Genomic DNA, 24,839 nt, shown 5'->3' on the forward strand with positions numbered 1-24,839 from the left:
ATGAGGATGGGTGAATGGGTTGGATTTGGGCCAAAGATGAGGCTCTCTAATGTAAAAGATGTGAAAGGCAATCCTCACCTCTGTCCTTAACTTAGAACTTAGAATGGTAACAGACCTCAGGCACCAACTGGGAAAAAGGAGGGGAAAAAAAGGGTCATAATTTGTGGTTTAATAACATTGTGGATGATTGGCTTTGGGAAGTGGTCTGCACTCAGCTGTAGTAGACTTATAGTTTGTATGATCACTGTACAGATTTAGTAAAACCACATAGTCCCTTCAAATTTCCAGCCTCTGTCTGAGCTATGTTTACTTTATCAATGCCAGGGAGGCTCCATAGAGAACATGGAAACACCACTGTCTTCTACAACATTGATTCACCAGTAAAACCCATGGAGTTGGATCAATGACAGTGGACACTGGGTTTATGTTCAGTTAATGACATATTTTGCTGAAAAAGTCACTTTTTCTTCATTTTTTCCTCTGTTTTCAATATAATTACCTTTGAATTTACTGTGAGCTTTAATGAACATTGATCAGTGTATTAAACATAGGAAAATACCTGATTTTCACAGAAAAATGCAAAATGCAGAGGATAATGTCATAAATCACTTGAGAGACAAAAAAAATGATTAGAAAGTTTTGGATGAAAATAGGTGTGGGTCTTTAAAGGTTAAAGACACTATCAGAACAGCAATCTGTACAATATGTACAAATAATATATGTACAAATATTACCAATATGATAAGTAAAAGAAATATACATAAATAAATGTGCAGAAATATTGTTGTGTGTAATTATAACCCAAAATCGTAGTTTTGGAGATATATATATAGAGATAGATATATTTCAGATTTACTCTGAACGCTGTCAGATCTCCTTGGTGTGAGCGTGATAACTAGTACAGATTTGGTTGGATTTCTTCTCCCTTGATAACCAATATAGGGGACCCCTAGTGGAAGAACCCTATCAATTTCAGCTTCTCTATGAGTATTATAAGTTCAAATGGGGGTGCTTTAGTTGAAAATCAGTTTTTTGGACATAAATCAAGTAATAATAGGCTGATTGAGATCAAATTTGGTTCATATTGATCGTCTTACAAATGTCCATTTTCTCGCTACCATCCAGAGTTCACATGGTGTCATTTTTCATTCACTAGGTGGAGTTTTGTGGAGAAAACTGGTTCTCTGACCATTATTCTGCCACTATCAGGTTGATGAAGCTCAAATTGAGTTCATATCAATTGTCTAACAATTATCGTGGATAGATTTATATAAAGCAGAGGATTTGGGGGGATTTGGGGGATATACCCTTATTGTCGGCCCCCAACAGTGCAAGCCTCATTATAATTATGCTGTTATGATGGAATTAAACAGTCTGATGGCCACAGGCAGGAAAAATTTCATGTTAAACAGTAAAGCTGAGCTAGGATCAAGACTGTAGGGGTTTGTAACTGGGAAGCAAGTCAATTCAGGACCGCCAGAGCAGTGACTGGCATCAGCAGTAAACTGGCCATAGCTGGTGTTTACTGAACAGACGTCATCCTGGACACAATCAGAGGTTCAGATGTCCACTGTTCTGGGGGAAATGCAGAAGTGAAGTAGAACAGAATCGAAGCGACTCAAACCAGAGGAAGAAAATAGGCTAAGAAGTGAGAATGAGAGATCAGGACACCATGTTCCCTCAGGAATAACAGAGGTTATGAAGTTTTAAGCACTTGATCAACAGGAACCAGGAAAGAAATCTCACACCTATATGGAGCAGAAATTGCTCTAGTTTTGTAGAGAATTCGAAATTTTATACTCAAGAATTAAGGTTAGACCCACTTTTTGAGTCCATGAATCAAATAGAGATAAAGATACTGTCTTTTAAAATATCTTTCTTACTCACACCAGCCTCTGCTAGGCATGTGCCATGTATCCATGCTTTGTCGGTGAACCCATCATGCACACAGTTTTTAAGTAAAGATTCTAAGCCTGTTCTGAAACCAGATCCTGTTTTTATGCCTAAGGTAATAACTCATCATTGTCTAATTACCCTGTTGAGCTGTCAGTGCTTTATCCTCCTCCTTTTTTCCAAGTATGGGTATAGACACCTTAGATAGACATGACAATTTTGTTTCTTGGACTGCACCAGTTTAGGGGAAACCCGTCACAAAACAATGTTTGTCATGTTGGATCACAGAAGTAATCACTATGGCCTACAGCAGCGTGTCTCCAACCCCCTGTGGGTGTGTGTGCTCATTCCACACCACTGGAATGGATACAACCTGGTGCTACTGGAGGCCACTTTTGTGGAAGAAATGTGTGTCTGCCAGTTTGTCAGTGCCTCACACTTTTACCAGATTCATTACACTGGCTGTAACTACACTAGTGCTGTCTCATACAGTCTTGGTCATGGGGTCAGGTCCAAGTGCACCTGTACAGCTCACTGTGTATGTGTGATCAGTCTTTGAGGTAAGCTTGTCCACCATAGGTATCGACACGAAGGAGAACTTAAAGTTAAGGCATTTGTGTAGATTCTCAGTCATCCAGGTCATGGTATTCCTCTACACATGTTAACCCAGTGTTTTTCAACCTTGGGGTCGCCTGAAATGTCTAGTAATTGATAAAAAAATTTAAAAAATAAATAACAATGTACTAATAAAAATTTACACTACATAGACTAAATGTTGTCTAAAATTAATGTTGATTTACAACATAGTATAGCAAACTATTACATGATCAAAAACAAATTAATTTTGGAAAAAAAAAAGTCTCCGTTTTGAATGTCTGGGGTCACCAGAAATTTGTGATGTTAAAATGGGGTCACGAGCCAAAAAAGGTTGGGAACCACTGCATTAACCGCACAAAGGCCCTAAGGTGTCATTGGCCCTCAAGACGCACAACAGGACACATGTGACTTCTCAAGGCATTCACACAGGGAAAGGATAAATACCCGGCTCCTGCACCAACAGTCTGTAGAGCTGAGGAAGCCCCTCAGATGAGAGGTGGAACATCCTCAAGCCAAGATCCAAGCCCAGTTGCTTTTGATGGTTAAGAGATTAGCCCTGATTCTGTGAAACAGTGAGTGTGGGATCTCACCAAACCATCCTTAGCTGGAACCAGGAAGTGGTGTGTTTACTTAAGCCCCTTTAACACAGCACTTCTGTAGAGGGAAGATTTCACCTTTATTCCATAATGACGTCTGTGTAAAGGAAATGGTGGGATCATTTAGTCCCACCTTTATTGCAGCTTTATAACGCCTCTGGACGTAGCAACAGAGCCGTGATAAAGGTAGGATCATGATTTCAGAACGCTATGTAAAAGGAACACCTCTCATTCCGCAACCAAGGAGTGACGTTTTGATGACCATGACCCCTGGTGCAGGAGAGACAGTGGGCGCATATGGAGGCACTGGCATGATTCTGCAGCTACATGCCATTTTCACCCAGGGCATGAAGGTGGCCATGGTGGGCTGCAGAATCCATGCCAGTGCCTCCATATACGCCCACTGTCTCTCCCACACTGGGGGGGATTTAAAAATGAGCGCTGCGTCACCAACCTTTTGATTCCAGAACGCAGGTCCGCTATGTAAAAGTCCAGCCTGTCTCACCTCTGTGATACCTTTGGCTTGGCTGTGGAAATCAGTCAATACTGGAAAAAAGGCAGGATCACCATCTCGCCTTTTTTCTAGGGTCTCTGTGTAAAAGGGGCTTTAGACTGAGGTGGTTACTGTGCATCAGGCTTTTAAAGCAGGAGGAAGCCCCACCTTCAGGTAGCAGACGGCACTACTGATGCCAACTTTGCACTTTTGTCGTTGGATTCACCAACTTTTCAGAGCACCCTAGCAACTTTTTCTTCTAAAAGCAACCCATTTAGCTACTTTTACAATTTCTTTGGAAACTTTCAGCAACTTTTAAAAAGTGACTCAAATGCTGAAACACACATTTTTCCTCTAAATGACATGAACATTCATAAAAACACCTGTAAAAGTTGACAACTTAGACACTTTTGTATATTCAGTGATTTTTCAGACCCCCTAGAGAATCTTTATAAAAAAACAAAGAGACTAGTGACAAATCCATTAAATTTTCTGGTGTTTCTTGAGACTTTTGGAGATGTGAAAGCATGTATTGCTCTTTGTCTTAAACTAATCTCTGCACTGAATATAAATCACTCCCATTGACAGTTTTCCCTATTGTCTCTTTGTGGTCTGTTTAGATTGTTCATGTAGACTGAAAATTATAAATGTTATAGTTAAAAATGTTCATGTTTCACTGTGACTTGTTGGACCGTAAGATTAAAAACCAAACAAACTGAAGAAAATTACGATGAAAATGAAACAAAGAAATAACCAACTTGCATAACTCCTCTACAGTGTCTCTTTTGGGTCCCTGTGGTCGGTCCCCGAGCCCAGATAAAAAATGAGGGTTGAAACTGGGACATTAACAAAACAAGTACTGACAGAGTACAGTTCATTTGTAGTTCTAAACATGTTTAGGGTGTTTTTAATACTCACTTTTTGTCTCTAACACGTTGTTCCTCTCTCTTACACTGTTCATTGCAATTACATGCACATTTACAATTATGCAAATTAGGTGATGACATCACTTAACAGCTTCTAGCAGCTTTTACAACAGACAATAGATACTTTCCTCACTGAGTTGTCCACTGGACGTGCCCCGTCTGTAAGGCGGGTGTAGTGGATCAGGGGTTCTGGGACCAGGGCATGGAGTAGGTCCCACAGTCAGATACCCCACTCATACTTCAGAGAACCTGTGTTAATTTCTTAAGGTTCTTAAGGTTTTAATCGTATAACTTATTACCAAATTGTCTAAGTTGAAATATTAAAAAATTTGTAAAACAAAATAAATTAATTAAAATTCAGCCATCAGACTGTGCACTGCACATTTTAGATTTTTATTATATATTAAGTGGTAGCCAAAATTGGTTATATACTTCTTTACACATTCTATATACAGTTGTACACCAATTTATTGTATGAGCTTTAATCCATTTTGACATGTAACATAATAAGTCACTTGTGTTTCATTTTCAGGACGGCCTCCTCACTCTTTCTGAGATGTTGGACAACATAGATTACATTAAGACGAGTACCATCACTGACTATGGAGGCATGACAGTCGATGGTCATGATGAACTGTGAAATTACCTGAGCAAAAAGAATAATGTTACTCAGTTTTAGAATTCCACACTTAACTTGGAAAACCCGCTGCGAATGTATATTCAGTGTAAATTGTCAAATATACTTTACTGTGAGTTTGTCAGAAGATGCATGTGAAACTGTCCAATAAAATCATCCAGTCACTGTTTGGATTTATTTATTTTAATCTGTGCATGTTTGAAATCCAATAACAGAAACTTGAAACTAGCTTGAATCACCTGTCAAAAATACTGTGAAGAGATCACCATCATGTCAAATGACTGTAACTAAAACCAGTGCTTTAAAACATAAACCCTGACAATCACAGACAACTTACATTGTTATTGGTGAACTTAAATGAAGTTGGGCACATTCGTTTTTGTCATCATGGTGGTAAATTATCACCAAATACTTAAACTATTCTACTGAATTTGATTTCTTTATCCACATGTCGCATAGATTAAAGATTTACGTGTACACTTATCACACCAGGTTCATTATATGTTATTTGAAGTGCCATAAGAGTACAAACAATTATTTTACAGCAGGCTAACACAAAATGACTGTTGACGTCACAATTCTGCTTATTACATCACTACACAAAATGTAATCTTGCACTGTCATGAATGATGTAATGAAAATTCTACTTACAAAACCATGGGTAAATAAAACTTGTCAGCACACACATATAAACGGTATATGTGGAAAAACAAAAACGCACTAGAAAAAAAGTGTAAGATCTTGTATTCTCACATGAAACTGTACTCTCACAGGAAAAAAAGTAAAAAAAATATACAAAGCCTGGCCAAAAAAAAAAGTTCGAACTCTAATATTTCAAAGGACACAGTCCAAATGGATTGGTTTCGTAAGAAACCCTTGCTTAGTTAAATTCAGTTGGTAACATTATTTTGGGCCTGACTGTCCATCACACCACAGAACTATGATACGTACACAGACACATCCTTTATCATCTCACACTTGCATGACCGGACGAGTCTCTTTGGCTCGAAGATCAACTCCAGACGCAGCAAATCCAGTTCCACCCTGTTAAAACAAAAGGGAGAATGACACAGGGTTTGCAGAAGATCGCCACTTTTTTTTAACGCTAGGGAACAAGTCCAAATACAGACTTTCAGATTTGTGAAAATAAAAGCATTAGTGAATTCCCTTTGGGTATACGGGTGAATATATTATGCACATTTATCACTTCATGTCATAAAAGGTCATACTATTTTTCACAATTTGTTTTAGATGAGAATTCAAAAGTTGTTCATTTTTGCATGATTTTTTTGCAGCACAAAAATAATGATGCATACTAACCAATGTTGCTGTTAATCATTGACATACAGTATGCCAGGATGCAAAAATCAAAAAATAAGTAATCAATTTTTATGTTGTATATTCAAAGGAAAAAACTGTTTTTTGTGGGGGGTTTTGCATCAAAAATATGGTTTGTTTACATTACAAACATGGCATTTAAAGGGTTACAAATATGACAGTTATTGAGTATTTGTTATTTTTGTTTAGGGCTCAAGTTGATGAAATACAAAAAAACCCCCAAAAACCCTTAAAAATAAACTGTATGAAAAACACTTTGACATTACTATGGCGTTGCATGTATTATGCAGTTTTGGTGGTTAGGAGGAACCCCTATGGGTGGGATAAACGAGGGTTAATTATAATACACATCAGTACGGATTAGAAAACTATGGGACACATACCCTCTGAAGATATATGATATCATCGTCTGACAGGGGGCTTCCAGCCACAGGATCAACCATGTCCTTCTTTATCAACTTCTCCACACACTCCTGAGTCACAACAGCACCTCTGAATCCAGAAGAGAGTGTTTTTATTATATCCATAAAAAAATATGTAGCTAAATGTAAAAAAAACCAAAACAAAACAAAGAGACTTATTACTTACGATGGACGTAATACAGCACAAGGAACACTATTGCCCAGGACATCTCTGGTTACAGCACACACATACCTGTCCTGTGAAAGAAGGGAATTAAAGGTGGAACAGAGGGTAAACATGCAGCTGGTACTTACATGTTACTGCTACTGGAAGACACACATTCTTCATAATGGGTATCACAATATGATTAAAGTCAAATTTATTTCTATAGCACATTTAAAACCACGCAAAGTGCCCAAAGTGCTCTACAAAGCTGCAGATATAAATGCAAGACATGCAAAAACTAGTAGAATAAGAATAAATACAAGATATACTAAAACTGATAAAAAAAAACAAAAAAAAACAACAAAAAAACAGATACATAGTAATAGGATAAATAGCATCTAAAGATCAAACAAATAAAAGTCACACACTTGTATTATAATCCAGTGCAAATAGGTGCCTCTTTAAGAGCTTTAAAGTGCTCATTGGACTGTGCACATGTGATTTGCTGGGGCAGAGTTTTTCCAGAGCCTTGGACCTGCCACAGTAAAGGATCTGTTGCCTTTTGTCTTCAGACGGGTTTTTAGTGCGTCTAAAATCAGGTGATTTGAGGATCATGTTTCTCTGGCCAGAATGTGCACAGTTAAAAGCTCTGAAAGGTAAGGAGGTGCCAAACCATTCAGGACCTTGAAAGCATACAGTAAAATCTTAAACTGGATCCTGTAAATGCAGGAAGCTGGTGGAGGGAAATAGGATTACATTTGTCACAAATTTAAGTCCAGATTTTCTAAGGCTTTGTGCCAGCACAAACCTGCTGTTGGCGATAAAAAACTACAGCTGACATTTACTACAGGAGGGAAGTTAGTGCTGGAAAGGTGTGGATACAGTTACTTTTGTATCTGACCTAATTGCTCATCTATTTGTTCCCATTGTTGTCCCATGTTGTTCCCATTTCAAAGTACAGATTCTGTGGAGCAGAGTATTTCATTATTTGTGCGATGCAATTTTACAAGGTTTGTGACTGTTGATTCAGAGTTGATTGTGCCATTACTTAATGTCATAAAAAAGTACGCCTTAAGATCATCTACAGAACAGTTCAAATGAGTTACTCCTGAGATCATTATTGGATGTTGGACTTTTTATTGGAACATACTGACATGCGTTACCAGATTACCAGGATGCTCCACAAGCCAAGCAGAGGTTACTTTCACATATAAAGGTTTCATGTAAAAAAATACTAATTAAAAAAAAACTCACTTGAAATATATGGAAATATTCAGCTTGATAACATTTTAATTTTCAAGTCTTTTTCCTGGTTCTGTGGCCAATATTGGCAGGCCCATTTCTTCTGCCTTTCTGAATTAAAACAAAACAAAAAAAACAATAGCCTACTGGCTATATAGAATAAATGTGTTTACTACAAACATTTGACCAGTGGTGTGAATTGTGAATTTAAGGCAGAGTTCAGTTCTCTAGCAGCCTACAGATGTCCCCTCTCTGTGCGTCTCCTTTGTGCCGTGTCTTATGTCATTTTCTTTTACTTCCTCCTTTAAATGCACATTTCCCCTCCTGTTTATACCTCCTGTACAATGGTGATCCTGATCTGCCTTTATGAACAGGTTGGACATGTGATTTTAAAGTATTTTAGACTAGGTCTCATTCATCTCCTAACCCCTCCCTCTCTGTGGTCTAAGATGTTGTTTCCAGGCACAAACACATGTTCAAAACCTTCTCTATGTTCTTAGTAGACTCCGGCGCCCTCATCATTTGTATTTATGTGTAATCTGACTCTGCGTTAAATGGTCTCAATAGAGCATTGCAAATCATATAGAAATTAACTGTAGTCTGTGTTCATAATTTTGTGAGTCATTAGTAAATAACCTCCAAAAAGTGCCTCCTCCTTTAGGTACTTTTATGGCTTGCACTCTTGCTAATTAGCGATGCCTTAGTAAATCTGGCCCTTAGTTTCAAAGACAGGTCAAGAGCTCAGCAGTTGCAAGACGTTTGTTCTTTCCACATGAAAGAGGCATCACACTAGATTTGTTTTTCCATGTTTGACACTTTCAGATTCTACATTGAAAGATCTGTTTAAACTTTGCTTTCAAAAATGTGAATTTGTCTACAATCTCATCATTACATGATATTAGGGCTGAAACTTACGACTATTTCAAAAGTAACTAGTCATTGACTACTGGAATGAATAGTCAGATTATGACCTGCAAAACCCCCCCAAAAACAATGGCTTATCTTATTCACATTGATTGCAGTAATAAAATACATTTTCTGTCCTTTAACAGAAACATTTGGTGAACAATACATAACAAAGTTTGTGAAACAAACATTCAATTCAATATTCAACAAATGTTGCAGCAGCAATGAAATACTTTTTTTCCTTTGAACAAATGTGCATTTTGTCCATAATAATTCCAGTGTCTAAACAAACAACTAAATATTCAAAAGTTTCAATCAGTGATATATGAATTAAATATATATATGAAATAAACATTTTTCCTTAAAGAAAAATGCATGATGACACTAACGACCTGTCGACTAATTTAGTAGTCGACTACTTGTAAACTAGTCGATTAATCGTTGCAGCTCTACACTATATTAACCATTTATTTCAACTGCTGAGCTGTTGCTTTTTTGACTGCTATCCTGAGAGACCACACGCTGCTGCTGCCTGAGGTTTTTTGCTGATACTAGTGACCAGTGTTGGAAGGTCAGCGTACACTAACCTGGCGTGTGAGCAGGGCCACTCGGTCCAGGCTTGCGTCCAGTGGGGTGAAGCGGACTGTGATAAGTTCATTCATTTTAATGGGTTTTCCTGACATGGGACAGAGTACAGCCTTACTCTGACAGACAACAGGAGAAGAAGAAGAGAGCAAAGACAGTCAGACATCATTTGACATTTCTAAAGGTCAGTAGTAATCTTGGAAATTAGGGACAGTCTGGGCTTTAAACAGGATCAAAATTTAAAAATACAAAAAGCAAACTCTGGAAATAAATCCAAAAATGAAAACAAATGACACACTGAAAATTAGTCAAGACCACAAGTCTGATGTTTATCATAAATGAAATCAGCAGATTAATTAGGTCCAACCTTCTAAAGAAAAACATAGAACACTAAAATATTGAGTAGCTGCATTCCTGAAAAACCTGATTCCTAAAAATGTCCTTTATTTATTTTTTTAAGGCACGTAGAAGTTTCATTTTGAGTACAACTCTGTTTTTGTTGTGGTGAGAGTCTGTTTTGCACAAATCATGAGCTAAACAACAACAAATGGTTTTGATATCTAAACCTAACCAAACTGTGACTGAGCTGAAAAAGATGGAAAACTACTTAAAAAAAAAAATTCAGACATCAATTGAGTCCTGCCAAAAACCAGTTTGATCTTTGAATTTAGGGTCAACCTGCCTTCTACTTTTACACTGTGCCAACATTAACAGATATACAAAGTAAACCCTGGGGACAACACCAAAAATGGAGGCACAAATGACAGGTTGAAAATTAAATACTAAAAATGTAATGTTTATTACAACCTATTTCCATCCGAATATGATCAAATGTAAATACTATCAATAAAAGGCAATTTTTTCTTAAAATGGTACTTTTTCCTCAATTCAGTCACCAATCAAATTTTATTTATATAGTGTCACACCATAACAAAAGTTATCTCATGACACTTTACATTTAGAGCTGGACAAACCAGACTCTTAAGCCAAGCCACATTCACAAATATTTTATGTTTTCTGTTTCAATTATGAATAAAATATGGGTTCATGAGATTTGAAAATCACTGCATTCTGTTTTTATTTACATTTTAAATGTCTTCCCAGCTTCTAAAACCTACAAAGTCCTAAAAGCTGTGTGTGAGAAAAACTCACCTACAGATACTTCAACCTTTGACAACACATTAAATACACTGCCCGGCCAAAAAGTTATTTCTATGTCTATCTCTCTGTTACCTTGATCTAAAGTAGAATAGATTAATTACCTATAAATAATGACTCCAAATTTTCTTCTTGTTTAATGTGAATTTTTTTTTTTACATTATGCCTGTAAATGATGACAACTCCAAATTTTTGTTTTTGTGCAAAAAATAACATTAAAATATGAAAATAATTATACTAACAAACTACCCTTTAACAATAAAATGTGAATAACCTGAACAAATATGAACAACCTGAAATGTCTAAAGTGAAATTTTAACAATATTCTTCCTGTCACTAAGTGTTATGTGCCTTTGTAGCTCCAATCTGTAATGTACATGCATAAATGATAAGTTCAGGCATAACATTGTTAAAATTACACTTTTTCTTATTAACAAATTTCAATTCTTTCAGGTTATTCACATCTTTTTGTTTGGATAGTTTATTAATGCAAACATTTTCATCATTTAATGTCTTTGGGGTTTGTTTTTTTAACTAAAACAAGGAGAAGAACTTGTAGTTGTCATTATTTATAGGTTATTATGTTATTATTTTACCAGTCCGGAACCCATCTGAGATCAAATTGGGCTGAATGTGGAACCTGAAAGAAAATGAATTTGAAAAGCCTGGTCTAACTTCATGTTTTGCATCAACTGTAAAAGTTAAAACTATATTATCATATTAGACAGGATGTGCATTGCCATCTTATGCCACACCTGTCTGTCATGCTGACTCCTGGTTCTCATGGACAGACAGCTGCTGCAGTAAACTGTGGGACGGCATTGCCTCCTCTATTTTTGTAAAGGATGGCCTATGCTTAAGGAAAAACTGAACCTCCTTTGCATTTGGAGTTAGACAATGGGGAAAGCTCTTATCATGGCTGACATGAACATACTTTGAGCTTTTTCAATGTTAGCAACCTTCCAAAGAACCAAAAAGGACCAGGCAGACGTGTCCAAACAATGAGGTCAGCTGACTATCTGTATATACTTAATGCTAAAGTTTTCTTATCATTGTTTTCTTTCCTTCTGCGACGCCACAGGCATATTCCAGGACAACACTGCCTGAATTATATTGTTATATAAAGAAGAACCAGGTTACTGCACAGTAGCACAGCCCCAAGTAAGCTTTTCCAAGTAAAATTACAGATGACGTTTTGCTCAAATACAGAGCTGATCATTTCATCTGGATCTGCATACAACAGTAGATCTGCAGCCTTGATGGAATCTGAAAGAGATCACACGCACTGGTTTCTTAAGCATGGCAGGCTTAGCTTCTGGTGTCAGCGAGGGGATCCAGAAACTGGGCAGGCTTTGACTGGAAGATGCAGATGAACCAGCACTGGAGGACTCTGCTGAGTGGCGGTCTGTCCTGCCCACCTCACTTTCTTTGGTCTGCCCTGAGAGGAAAAACAGTTGGAAGTATTGTGAATTATCTGTGAATTGGCTTATTAACCCCTTAAGCGCCAAAGTTGCAATATTCCGACAAGCAATTTAACTGAATGAAACAGACAGCTTTTTGAAATCTTGATATCAAAATTAAAAACAACAACAAAAAAAAAACTATGGTGCCTTAGGGTTAAGATTCTAGTCTACACCAGCTCTAAATGTAAAGTGTGATGAGAAAATTGTTATGATTTGGCACTACTGACATAAAATTTGGTTGAGTGACTGATTGATATTAATTCTACTGAAATAATGTGAAAAACAAAACAAAAAGATTACCGTGTTTTTCGGTATGTATGAATTTTTCAAAATGTTGTAGAATGCTGCTTTTAGCCACAAGCTCCTTTTAAAATGACCAAGTCAAAATGATCTAAACTAGTACAGGAGCTGCTAGTGTTAGCTGCTGGTTCCAGTCAAAAGCAGACTTCCAATGCATCATCAGTCATGGTGGAATGGTATTTGGATTTAACATTGAGCCTGTTTACATGACCATAAAAATCAGATAACTGGGAGTAATCCGATTATTGTAATAATCAGAACTCACATGTTAACATTCACTTAAGAAATGCGATAATCAAAAAATCCTGGTTTAGACACTCCAGTCCATTATCGGACTTCTTTCAGAGTACGTACATACACAATGATGGTAGAATCAAACTTCCTGTTATTGTCTTCAACTCACATTTGATGACATAACTTCTGTTTTCTACGATTTTAATTGTTTTTACACATGCGCAGATGTGAATCAGATTAGCCTGTATACATGCAGGAAGACATCAGAGTACTGAGGAGAAATCCAGGTGTGTTAATCTGATTTCACATAATCAGATTACTGCTGTTATCTGATAAAACATATCAGGTTATACTGTTTACATGATCACTTGAATAATCTGATAACTCCAGAAATCCCATAATGATCAGAGAATTAGTATACATGTAAACGGGCTCAGTCGTGTAGGAAAAATGACAGCTGCCCAGCTAACCGTGATTTTACTTCCCTCAACCTCAGCTTGATTTTCAGAGGGAAGTCAGTGTTGTAGTTTTTACAACCACTTCAAAAGTACCTCACCTCATTTTACTACTTTGGAATAGCAGCGATAGATTGACATATCTGATAAATGCTCTTTGAATATGACCTGGTGAGAAAAGGTCCTCTTCCCATTAAACATGTAAGTTTGTGGCTTTTTACTGTCATTTATTTAACCAAGTAAGTTAGTTGAGGACTGATTCTCATTTCTAAGAATGACCTAGTCAAGAGGCAGCACACAAACAGGATGGGCAACAGAACAGATTACATGTACAACAAAACACACAGTACTTGGTCCGGCTCTTCCACTCATTTTTATCATTTTATGAATTGGAAGGCTAACTAGTTAGCTTGTTGGAGTTTTGCAGCACTACAATGAGCGTGTGTGTGGTGACCCTGTGTTAGAAATGTCAGACTGGTCGCCCTGTGTGTCAGTCACGTGGTAAATGCCATAGGGAGGACAGATGAGAGACTAACAGTAAATTTTTTGGGGGGGAATGCTACACTATCTCTCCGCACTACGTTTGTAATCTACCAGTCGATTGGAATAAGCGTACTGGGCCTCCGACTATAGATAGAATACGCTATTCTGAAACTGTCAGCAGCAAATGTAGGGGGGAATAGGTGAGGAAAACTGTCAAATTCAGTGGTTTTTGTGGTGCATCATCAGGTGTTAAACCTACGAGTCACTCTTAGATTACACATACTGCATACTGTAATTCTGACTATGAACCTAAATTATAAATAGATACAAAGGAATGAGGTATATTTTAACTAATGACATAGACACAAGACAGGTTCATTTAACAGGCTAAGCCGAAAAAGAGGAATCCATTCCTTCCAGTCCTTACCAGAGGTGAATGGGTTGATGGGTTTGGACACAATGCTGTTCTCCCTGGTTTTAAACTTCTCCATCTTTTCTCTTTCCTGTGACTTGGACTCGAGCTGGCTATTGCTCTTCAGGGCTTTCTTCTGCTTCTCATATGCCTAGGATATTTGTTATATTAGAGAAAGACAGCAGAGCACTCAGAATTTTATGCAGGAACTGAACATTGTATTTTTGTCCTGATTACAGAATGACAAACAAAAAAATGACAAAAACACAAAAAACACTCCACAAATCTTAGAATTTCTTTTGGTCAAAACATCCCTACAACCCTACAAACAGAAGGAGCCTGGCTTCAATGCCCAAGTTCATATATTATTTAATATATTACAATATTAACTATTATAAAGATTTATATGAATGTATAATTTATAATTATTCAACATTATTATTACTTATCATTTATTATCATATTACAACATATAATTATTAAAATATTAATATTGGATTATTATCAGATACAGCATCAACATGAAGTAGAACAAACAAAATATATAAATTAGTGGTGAATCATTTCCTTCACTGTTCTACAGTTAATCTATCTGTGGTTTGGCTTTGTTCCAGTGATCACAGTAGACATCTACGCAAACATATCCTCAGGCTGGAATACTTAACTAGTGTAATATGAACTTCCTGAACAACAAGGTGTTGCATAGATTAGCCTTCGTATATTTTGTTCATTTCAGAAGTTTGAGTAGTACTTTAGTAGCACATGTTTTTTAATATTTTATTCTGAAGCCTTTGCACAGTCCAACTTTTTCTTAATACTCTGTGATATTTTTTAAAATTTCGTTCATTCATTCATTATCTGAAACCGCTTTATCCTCACTAGGGTCACAGAGGTCGCTGAAGCCTATCTCAGCTACTTATGGGTGAAGGCAGGGTACAGCCTGGACATGTCGCCAGTTATTTTATTAATTTATTTTTTTCTTATACAGTCCCTTTTGCACCAAGTGTTTTGCTGCTAAACTGAACTGAGCTGCTAAACTGATTTTCATTGTTACTGTGACAGTGACAATAAGATCTATTCTATTCTATTCTATTCTATTCTATTCTATTCTATTCTATTCTATTCTATTCTATTCTATAAATAACAAAGAGCACTCCACAGGCTCAAAGGCACAACAACTTCATGATAGACACAAACAACACAAAACTGCAAGGAATCTGTCACCATATACAATAGATAATATGAATTAATTAATATTAACTGATTCCTTTCAAACAAAATTTCTGTACAGTTTTGTTTTCAGGCCTTCTTTTTGATCTTACCTTCATTTTTTTGGCAATTTCTGTCTTCTGGTGCAGGATATATTCAAGAATGGCCTGTTTCTCAAACAGGTATCCATCTGGACTAAGGATATCAACAGAGAAAGGAAAGAAAATATGCATCTGTGATCACTTGTTAATGTCATGTGACACGTGTGTGTGTGTGTGTGTGTGTGTGCCTTGTAGAAGGAATCATACGTCACTACAGGGTCCTGACAAGGCTGCAGAGACAGGCAGCAGCAGTCGAAGTCTTTGATGGCGTCTTTGCCCAGTCGAATGCTCTGTGTTCCATAACCAGACGCCGCTGAGCAGAAAGGAAGCAGGGAATACTTAGGACTATATTTGATCATGTGTTGTTAAGATTGTATGTCAGAAGTTGTTCCTTAAATGATACCAATGGGAGCTGCAAAAAGGTTTAGCCAAATGATGTATTTTCTCAAAAACTAAACTGGCTCATTGATACAGATCCCTGATACAATAACTATGAAAAGTAAACACCCTCCCATTCATTAATGCCAACTTAACACTTTTGTTTACTTATTCAGAACATCTAAATAATGAAAAATCTGTACTTTATCAACTTTTCAGACTACCTTAGCAATGCAACAAGACTTTTAGCAAATTTGAAAAGTGACACAAACGCTAAAACACAAATATTTTAGAGACTCTGATGTGAAGGTGCAAATTGTTCTTTGTCTAAAACAAATCACTGCACCGAATATAAGTCACTCCCTTTGACACTGACAGTTTCTTCTATTGTCTCTTTGTCTCTATTTTGATTGTTAATGTAGACTGAACATTTAAAATGTTATGGTTAAAAATGTTCATGTTTTACTGTGACTTGTAGGCTCTTAAGTGGACCGTAAGGCTAAAAACCAAATGAAACTGACACAGTATAGTTCATTTGCAGTTCTAAACATATTTAGGATGTTTTATACTCACTTTTTGTCTCTCCCACAAAGTTATTCCTCTCTTCTACATCGCTCTTTATAATTACATGCACATTTCCAATAATATGCAAATTAGGTGAAGACATCATTAACTTTAATTAAGTTATTTAAGCTTCTCAAACTCTCTCCTCTCATTTTATAAGAAAAGATTGAATAAAAATATCAACTGTTACCAACACACAGACTAGGAGCTGTGGACATGCATGCAGGTGGTGTCTGATGGAATCTGATTATTAGTCGACAAGTAGAACTGTATAATTCATATTCATTTCACATTACAGTCTGCAAACACCTGGAATCTACAAAGAATCTGAAGCACAGAAGAGAGTTCCTACAGCCTGAAAACAAAAAAGAGACAAAGCAGAGATGCAGAATCTTTATGCCCTCGAAAACTACTAGAAACTGAATTTTGGGTTGGTATGGGGGTCGCCACTAGTTCTGGGGGGGTGGGGTTTATACTTTGTGTGTCACAGAATCTTGTATTATAAAATGTGAATTTCTTTCTTTTTCTTTTGTATTGTACTTCTGAGGTGCATAATGAAAACAAATTTGAAAAAATGATTAAAAATAAATTAATTAATTAACTGAATTTGGGATTTTTTGGCCAGTGACGCTAAAAACCATCAAGTTCTGCCTCTTTAACGCAGCAGGAAGAAAATAAATAAATAAATAAATGTGTGTGTGTGTATGTGTATGTGTATATATATATATATATATATATATATATATATATATATATATATATATATATATATATACATACATACATACGTGTGTGTGTGTGTGTGTATTTTAGCAATAAGAAACAATGAAACACGTACCGGGACATTTTTACGTCATAAGAGCAGGAAGTTACTTTTCATACACTTTTGGGATAAACTAAACATCTATTTGCTGAGAATTGCTGTCAATTCTACCATCAGCAGTAACTACGTCTAAAGTAAAGTAACTTAGGGTTTTGGATGTAGAACTTGTAGAGGACCATCCTCAGTGTAATAGTACTAATATTATCCACGAAGGTAAAACACATTTATGAAGAGAGTAAAATAAAGTGGAAGATCGTCATGAATGCTCTCACCTGTATCTTTCTTTTTCTCATGGTATGTGTAAACGGCTCCAGCTGTACAATTCTTCCCATGGCGAGTCATTGTACTTCAGACAAACTCCTGTTAGAAGGAGTTAGAAGCTTAAATGAGAAATACTTTATGTTGCATCGACCTGAAGTTAGCATTAGCTTAGCAGTTTGCAGCTCTAGTTCCCATGTACATTTTCTACAGGAGTCAGAAGTTAAAAACAACAAAGAAGACAAATGAGCTGATTTACAAACGGATGTGTAAGAGACATTACCAGAACTGGATAAAGAGTTTTACCTGTCGAAACACAATTCCTTGTTTTTTTTTTTTTTTTTTTACCCGTGTTGTGGATGTGAACAATATACTTCCGGGTCTTCGTCTTCTTCTGTAACTATTGGCGGCTGGTAACACTACCTAAAGGCTCATTACTGCCCCCACCTGGACTGGACTGGCGTGTGGAAGGGGATATGCAGAAAATAAACCAAGAAATAACACATTAACCCATAAAGGCCCAAATATTCACCAAATATCATCTACTGATCTAAAATGTTTAATACCTGTTGATCCATTAATTCTATCAATACATGTAAATACTTGGTGTAAAATGCAGTTTGTCATCTTTTCATGGTCATCAGATACGACCCATTTAGAAACACAGTCATCTTCTGCAACATTTATTCACCAGTAAAACCCATGAAGTTTGAGAAATAGCAGTGGATGCAGATGCTTACTTTATGTTCAGATTAATGATGTATTTGACAGAAAACGTTACTTTTTCTTCAGTTTTGTCTGTTTTGATTTAATAACCTTTGAATTTACCCTGAGCTTATATGAACATCTACATCACAGGTGTCAAACATGCAACCCAGGGGCCAAAGACAGCCCCCCAAAGGGTCCAGTCCAGCCCTTGGGATGAATTTGTGAAATGCAAAAATTACACTAAGATGTTAACAATCCTTTTAGTTCAGGTTCCACATTCAGACCAATTCAATCTCAAGTGGGTTAAATCAGTAAAATACCATCATAATAACATAAATAATGACAACTCCAAATTTTTCTCTTGTAAATGTAAATATTTTAATGTATTTACACTAAAACAAAGTATAATTTCACAAAAAAAATGTGAATAACCTGAAATGTCTTAAGAGAAGTAAGAACAATTTTAACAATTTTCTGTCCGTTACTAAATGTTTTGTGTGTTTGTAGATCCACTGTGATCTATAAGTTATAATGTACATGTATAAATGATAAACTGAGGTTGAATATTGTTAAAATTACACTTATTTTTTCACTTTGTTCATGTTATTCACATCTTTTGAAAGGATAGTTTGTAGATGTAAACCTTTCCATCATGTAAATTTACTTTTTCGCTCTAAAACAGAGAAACATTTGGGGTTGACATTATGTTATTATTTTACTGGTTCGGCCCACTTCAGATCAAATTTAGCTGAATGTGGCCCCTGAAATAAAATGAGTTTGACACCCCTGATCTACATGATCGGTTAATTTAGGAAAATATCCGATTTTCATGGAAAAATGCAGTATAGAGAGGATGATACGATAATAAGTTGAGAAAGACAAAAAATCCTGTGGAAGTTGTGACAAATAAATAAATAAATGAAAAAATATACAAACTTATATAGACCATATATCTGTATAATAAATAAATAAATAAATAAATAAATGCATTCATACATTACATAAATGTGTGTGTTTATAAATAAAACTTATATAATCATATATCTGTATAATACATACATATATTATATAAATGTGTGTGTTTATAAATAAAACTTATATAGACCATATATCTGTATAATAAATAAATACATACATACATACATACATACATACATACATGCATGCATACATGCATACATACATTATATAAATGTGTGTGTGTTAATAAATAAAACTTATATAGACCATATATCTGTATAATAAATAAATAAATACATACATACATACATACATTATATAAATGTGTGTGTGTTTATAAATAAAACTTGGATAGACCATATATCTGTATAATAAATAAATAAATACATACATACATACATACATACATACATACATACATACATACATACATTATATAAATGTGTGTGTGTTTATAAATAAAACTTGGATAGACCATATATCTGTATAATAAATAAATAAATAAATACATACATACATACATACATACATACATACATACATACATACATACATTATATAAATGTGTGTGTGTTTATAAATAAAACTTGGATAGACCATATATCTGTATAATTAATAAATAAATAAATACATACATACATACATACATACATACATACATTATATAAATGTGTGTGTGTTTATAAATAAAACTTGGATAGACCATATATCTGTATAATAAATAAATAAATACATACATACATACATACATACATACATACATACATACATACATACATACATTATATAAATGTGTGTGTGTTTATAAATAAAACTTGGATAGACCATATATCTGTATAATTAATAAATAAATAAATACATACATACATACATACATACATACATACATTATATAAATGTGTGTGTGTTAATAAATAAAACTTATATAGACCATATATCTGTATAATAAATAAATAAATACATACATACATACATACATTATATAAATGTGTGTGTGTTTATAAATAAAACTTGGATAGACCATATATCTGTATAATAAATAAATAAATACATACATACATACATACATACATACATACATACATACATACATACATACATTATATAAATGTGTGTGTGTTTATAAATAAAACTTGGATAGACCATATATCTGTATAATAAATAAATAAATAAATACATACATACATACATACATACATACATACATACATTATATAAATGTGTGTGTGTTTATAAATAAAACTTGGATAGACCATATATCTGTATAATAAATAAATAAATACATACATACATACATACATACATACATACATACATACATACATACATTATATAAATGTGTGTGTGTTTATAAATAAAACTTGGATAGACCATATATCTGTATAATTAATAAATAAATAAATACATACATACATACATACATACATACATACATTATATAAATGTGTGTGTGTTTATAAATAAAACTTGGATAGACCATATATCTGTATAATTAATAAATAAATAAATACATACATACATACATACATACATACATACATTATATAAATGTGTGTGTGTTTATAAATAAAACTTGGATAGACCATATATCTGTATAATTAATAAATAAATACATACAAACATACATACATACATTATATAAGTGTGTGTGTGTGTGTGTGTGTGTGTGTGTGTGTGTGTGTGTGTGTGTGTGTGTGTGTGTAGGTGTGTGTGTGTGTGTGTGTGTGTGTGTGTGTGTGTGTGAGTGTGTTTATAAATAAAACTTATATAGATCATATATCTCCCTTGGTTATATGGTCAAATGGGGGAGGGGGAGTTTTGCACACACAAACACACGCGCGCGCGAACCCATCGCAGCATCCACTGCTGATGTCAGACTCCAGTGATGTCGACCCTCCTCAGCATCAGCATCACCTCCATGGCTGTTCTTCACAGAGGTAAGAAACACGGCTCATTCTCCCTCAGCTTTTTGCTCGCAGTGATTGTTTTTCTTTCTTTTGTTTGTTTTTTCTCATTTGTTTTCTGTCCATGCTCCCATCCATCCGTATTGTGTGTGCACAAAGCCTTTAGTTTTCCGACTGGGGGCTGGGAGATTCGGTGGATGCTGGAAGGGAAAAGCACAGCAGTGACGCTGGTCTAAATAGTGCACGGTTTTCACTGAAATGTCATCCATACAAACAGTACAACGGGAAAGGGTTGGATAACAGTTAGAGCAACGAGGCCGATGAAACTCTGCTCAGTCCAGAATCTGCGCTATGCGGCGCACTGTGGGTTCAGGGACACAGCAGACTTTGCAGGCGACCGCTGCCTTCACTTCTATTACAATTAGTAGGTTACAGATGGAACTTCTGCACTGAATACAGCACATACAGCACTGCCACTGCAGCTGGAAAACACTGTAGTTTTCACTTAGTTTATTTACTCTGTAGCCGAGCGAGTCTACAAGTCATTTGACTGTTGGAGAATCAGCTTTAACCCTTAAAGTCCCAAAACCATCCACTGATCTAAGACATTTATGCCTGTTCATCCACTAATCCTATCAATGCATGTAAATAATTGAGGTAAAATGCAGTTTGTCATCTTTTCAGCAGCATCAGATGTCTTTTTCAAATGCATCATTTATCTCTGCAGTGAACATGGAAACACCGTCCTCTTACACAACATTGATTCACCAATAAAACCCATGTAGTTTGACAAATGACAGCGGTTGTGGATATTTCTATTTATGTAGAATTAACCCTTTCATGCACACTCTCAAAAATAGAGGTACAGGACCAGAACATTTATGTACCTCTAAGTACATTTTTTAAGAATGTTCTCTCAAAAGTACAACATTGGTCTTTAGGAGGCCAGAATTGCACCTTTACACTATGAAAAAGAGTCCAAAGTTATGTCAAGTACAAATTTGTGCTATAAGGTACCCTGCAGCATTAAAAAATGTGTGTAGACCATGAGAATAGGCTATAGGCTAGGATAACTGAACAGTAGGCCTAATTATAGTTAACACATTAGGCTTAGCGCAATATTTATTGTATATCATACTGTAATTACTCTATAGTATATTTAATAATAATTTGTGTTTTAATTTAATAGCCCAATTAGCTCAATGATAATAGCCTAATAATTTATTTAGCTTATTAGAACCTCTGATTATTGCCATAATCTCTGTTTTATCAAGTTTTCATTCACACCTCCATGTTTTGATGTCGTAGCTTGCCTATGCCGTTTTTTTTTTTTTTTTTTCTCAATTAGGCCGCCAGTTCAAACTTTAAACATCATGGCATTATCAACTATACGAGAGTTTTCTTTCTATGTAAAGTACTTAAGGTACAAAAATGGACCATTTCGACAGGGTACAGAAATGTCTCTCAAAAAAGTACACCCCCAGCGACAAGCATTTGTACCCTTTTAAGTACAAGCTGGTACCTCTATTTTTGAGAGTGCATAGTGGTCACTACAGTGGACAGCTATTCTACAGCTGTTCTCTTGCATATTCATGAGTTTTGTTGTTTTATTTGCATATCAGCCAACACAGTGAATGCTTAAATGCACCATCTCATAAACTGCAATTCATACAATTACTGTAACTTTGCTGTTCTTGATAAACCTGATCTGCAGTAATATGTTTGAGTGTAAATCAATTGCTAGTTTGCTGTAATTAACAGTTTTCTTAAACAATTTTTTTTTTTTTTTTTGCATATTATCTCCCTAAAGTGAGTAATAACTAGTATGAGAGTATGTTCTAATGTGAGAAAACATTAGATTAGCTGCATTATTTTTTTTATTTCATAGTTTTCACACAGTATATCACTTTCTGTTATTGCATTTTAAATACACATTTCTTTGCTTCAAAAATTAAACGCATGGTATACAGATGAGTGGACATTTTTGTAACTCCATAAAAAATAGGTTCATTAAAAAAAATTTCAGTCACATTGTTTTTTCATGCCTAAAGAGGAATAAAAACACTCAGGAAAAAAAAATCTTGACTAAGGTTCTCATAATTCATGCATCAAAGGGTTAATGATATATTTTGCTAAAAAAAAAAAAAAGTCACATTTTCCCCAGTTTTCCCATATTTTCCTCTATTTAAATCAACCAATCCTGTAAATTTTCATAAAAGCTCGGAGTAAATTCAAAGGATGTTACATCAAAACAGAGAAAACTGAAGAAAAAGTGACGCTTTCAGTAAAATACGTCATTGACTGAACATAAAACAAGCACCTGTGTCCACTGTTATTCATCAAACTCTATGGGTTTTACTGGTGAATCAATGTTTTACACTTCAAATTATTTGGTTCTTATCAAGATTAAAAAAATGATTTAGAAGTGTTAGATAATTTATCTTGTTCCAAGAGTTAATTTCTTATTTTAAGTGTTCATACATCGTAGACATGCTTATTTAACAATCTGAGTTCAAAAAAGCTTGTCTAGTGAAATTATCTTGCTGTGTGGACAGATATTTCACTTGTTTTAAGTACCTTTTTCCTCAGATTTAGGTCCAATCCCAATTCCCCCCTTGGCCCTCCCCTTTACCCCTACCCCTTTGAACTACCCCTTGAAATGGAGCTGCAAGGTGTAGTGGTTGAAACATTCTCCCATGAAATGAGACAACCCTTCAAGACCTTTTACGTCATCAGCAGTCGATCTATAAACAGATGCGACAACTTTGTTTCTGAAATAATTCCCCATGCCGTCAGCAGCTGTAACATTCGTGAACTTTGGTCATCTTTTTACAGTTATCAACCACTAACCACAGAAATGCGATCTATAACACATTGAGATGGCATTGAATGGACGATCAAATGATTAAGTTGTTTACAAAGAAAACATTTATTTTTTTTTTTAGAATTAATTTAGTCCTCTTACTTGCTAAATTTTTCATTCACAAATGTAAGTTCTGTAACAAAAAACAAATATTATTTATTTTTTTGAAAGATGTTGAACTTTATTTAAAGCTGTTTGATAAATCTGGAAACAAAAAGGCTCTAAAAACCATCAGTATTTGCTCGGATTTGGACATTGTACTGTAGTGTATTCCCCCTAGTGAATTTATGTTATTTTCTTGTTGTATACAGTACATTGTTTGTATACTCTACGTCATTCAATAAAGATTTAAGGAAGAAAAAAACAACTTCTGTGGGTTCATCACGTGATACCATCACAGATTTGAGGTCAGAGCAGTGCCTTGCATTGTGGACTGCTCACGAAAACGACATGCTGACTTCTGTTGTCTTTTGTAGTTTTACCCAAAAATCGAAATCGAAAATCGAGTTTTTAGAGGAAAAAATCAGGATTTTTTTTTTTTTTTTTGCCAAAATCGTGCAGCCCTAATTTGTGTGTTTCTTTCATCACATGGCTGCACTTTTTTGCTGTGTTTACCTCCATCTTGCCAATGATTCAAACCGAATCATAGGAGATTTCTCATACCCCTCTTGTAGTGTGGTCCTGAAAAATCTTCATTTTGAGGGTCAAACAGCCCTCTGCCTTAGCCCTTCCCCCTTGACTGATTGAGAATCGGGACACCCCTACCCCTTCATGTGAAAGTGCAAA

At 35.3% G+C, this 24,839-nt stretch overlaps 2 protein-coding genes across 5 annotated transcripts in view; one reads left to right on the forward strand and one right to left on the reverse strand.

The window, feature by feature from the left end:
• Positions 1–5,234: 5,234 nt before the first annotated feature.
• Positions 5,235–18,023, reverse strand: nosip (nitric oxide synthase interacting protein). 2 transcript variants are annotated; one of them, XM_030141543.1, is made up of 10 exons: positions 17,925–18,023; positions 17,633–17,720; positions 15,803–15,908; positions 15,608–15,689; positions 14,301–14,436; positions 12,225–12,376; positions 9,783–9,899; positions 7,069–7,139; positions 6,864–6,972; positions 5,235–6,186 (listed from the first exon to the last, which is right to left on the reverse strand). In XM_030141543.1, the coding sequence occupies exons 2-10, from the start codon at positions 17,700–17,702 to the stop codon at positions 6,115–6,117; spliced, it is 915 nt and encodes a 304-aa protein (XP_029997403.1). In that variant the 5' UTR covers positions 17,703–17,720; positions 17,925–18,023; the 3' UTR covers positions 5,235–6,114. The 2 variants fall into 2 exon arrangements, with proteins under 2 accessions (XP_029997403.1, XP_029997404.1); XM_030141544.1 differs by having other exon boundaries at positions 17,633–17,724; positions 17,906–17,990.
• Positions 18,024–21,129: 3,106 nt separating this feature from the next.
• Positions 21,130–24,839, forward strand: part of LOC115424329 (TANK-binding kinase 1-binding protein 1-like) — a 28,673-nt gene continuing 24,963 nt past the window's right edge. For all 3 annotated transcript variants that reach the window (XM_030141525.1, XM_030141528.1, XM_030141526.1), the window contains exon 1: positions 21,130–21,223. The gene's annotated coding sequence lies outside the window, so the exon portion shown is untranslated. The remainder of the gene's footprint in view (positions 21,224–24,839) is intronic.

The sequence above is a fragment of the Sphaeramia orbicularis genome, chromosome 8 (assembly GCF_902148855.1).
Source record: "Sphaeramia orbicularis chromosome 8, fSphaOr1.1, whole genome shotgun sequence".
In the NCBI taxonomy this organism is placed as follows: Eukaryota; Metazoa; Chordata; class Actinopteri; order Kurtiformes; family Apogonidae; genus Sphaeramia; species Sphaeramia orbicularis.

Excerpts from the sequence above, each read along its gene's own strand:
- nosip (XM_030141543.1), bottom strand. The coding sequence starts at position 17,702 with ATGACTCGCCATGGGAAGAATTGTACAGCTGGAGCCGTTTACACATAC. Across the intron at positions 15,690-15,802 it reads TGTCAGGACCCTGTAGTGAC|TCCAGATGGATACCTGTTTG; the intron begins GTATGATTCCTT and ends TGATATCCTTAG. Across the intron at positions 14,437-15,607 it reads AAATTGCCAAAAAAATGAAG|GCATATGAGAAGCAGAAGAA; the intron begins GTAAGATCAAAA and ends CAAATATCCTAG.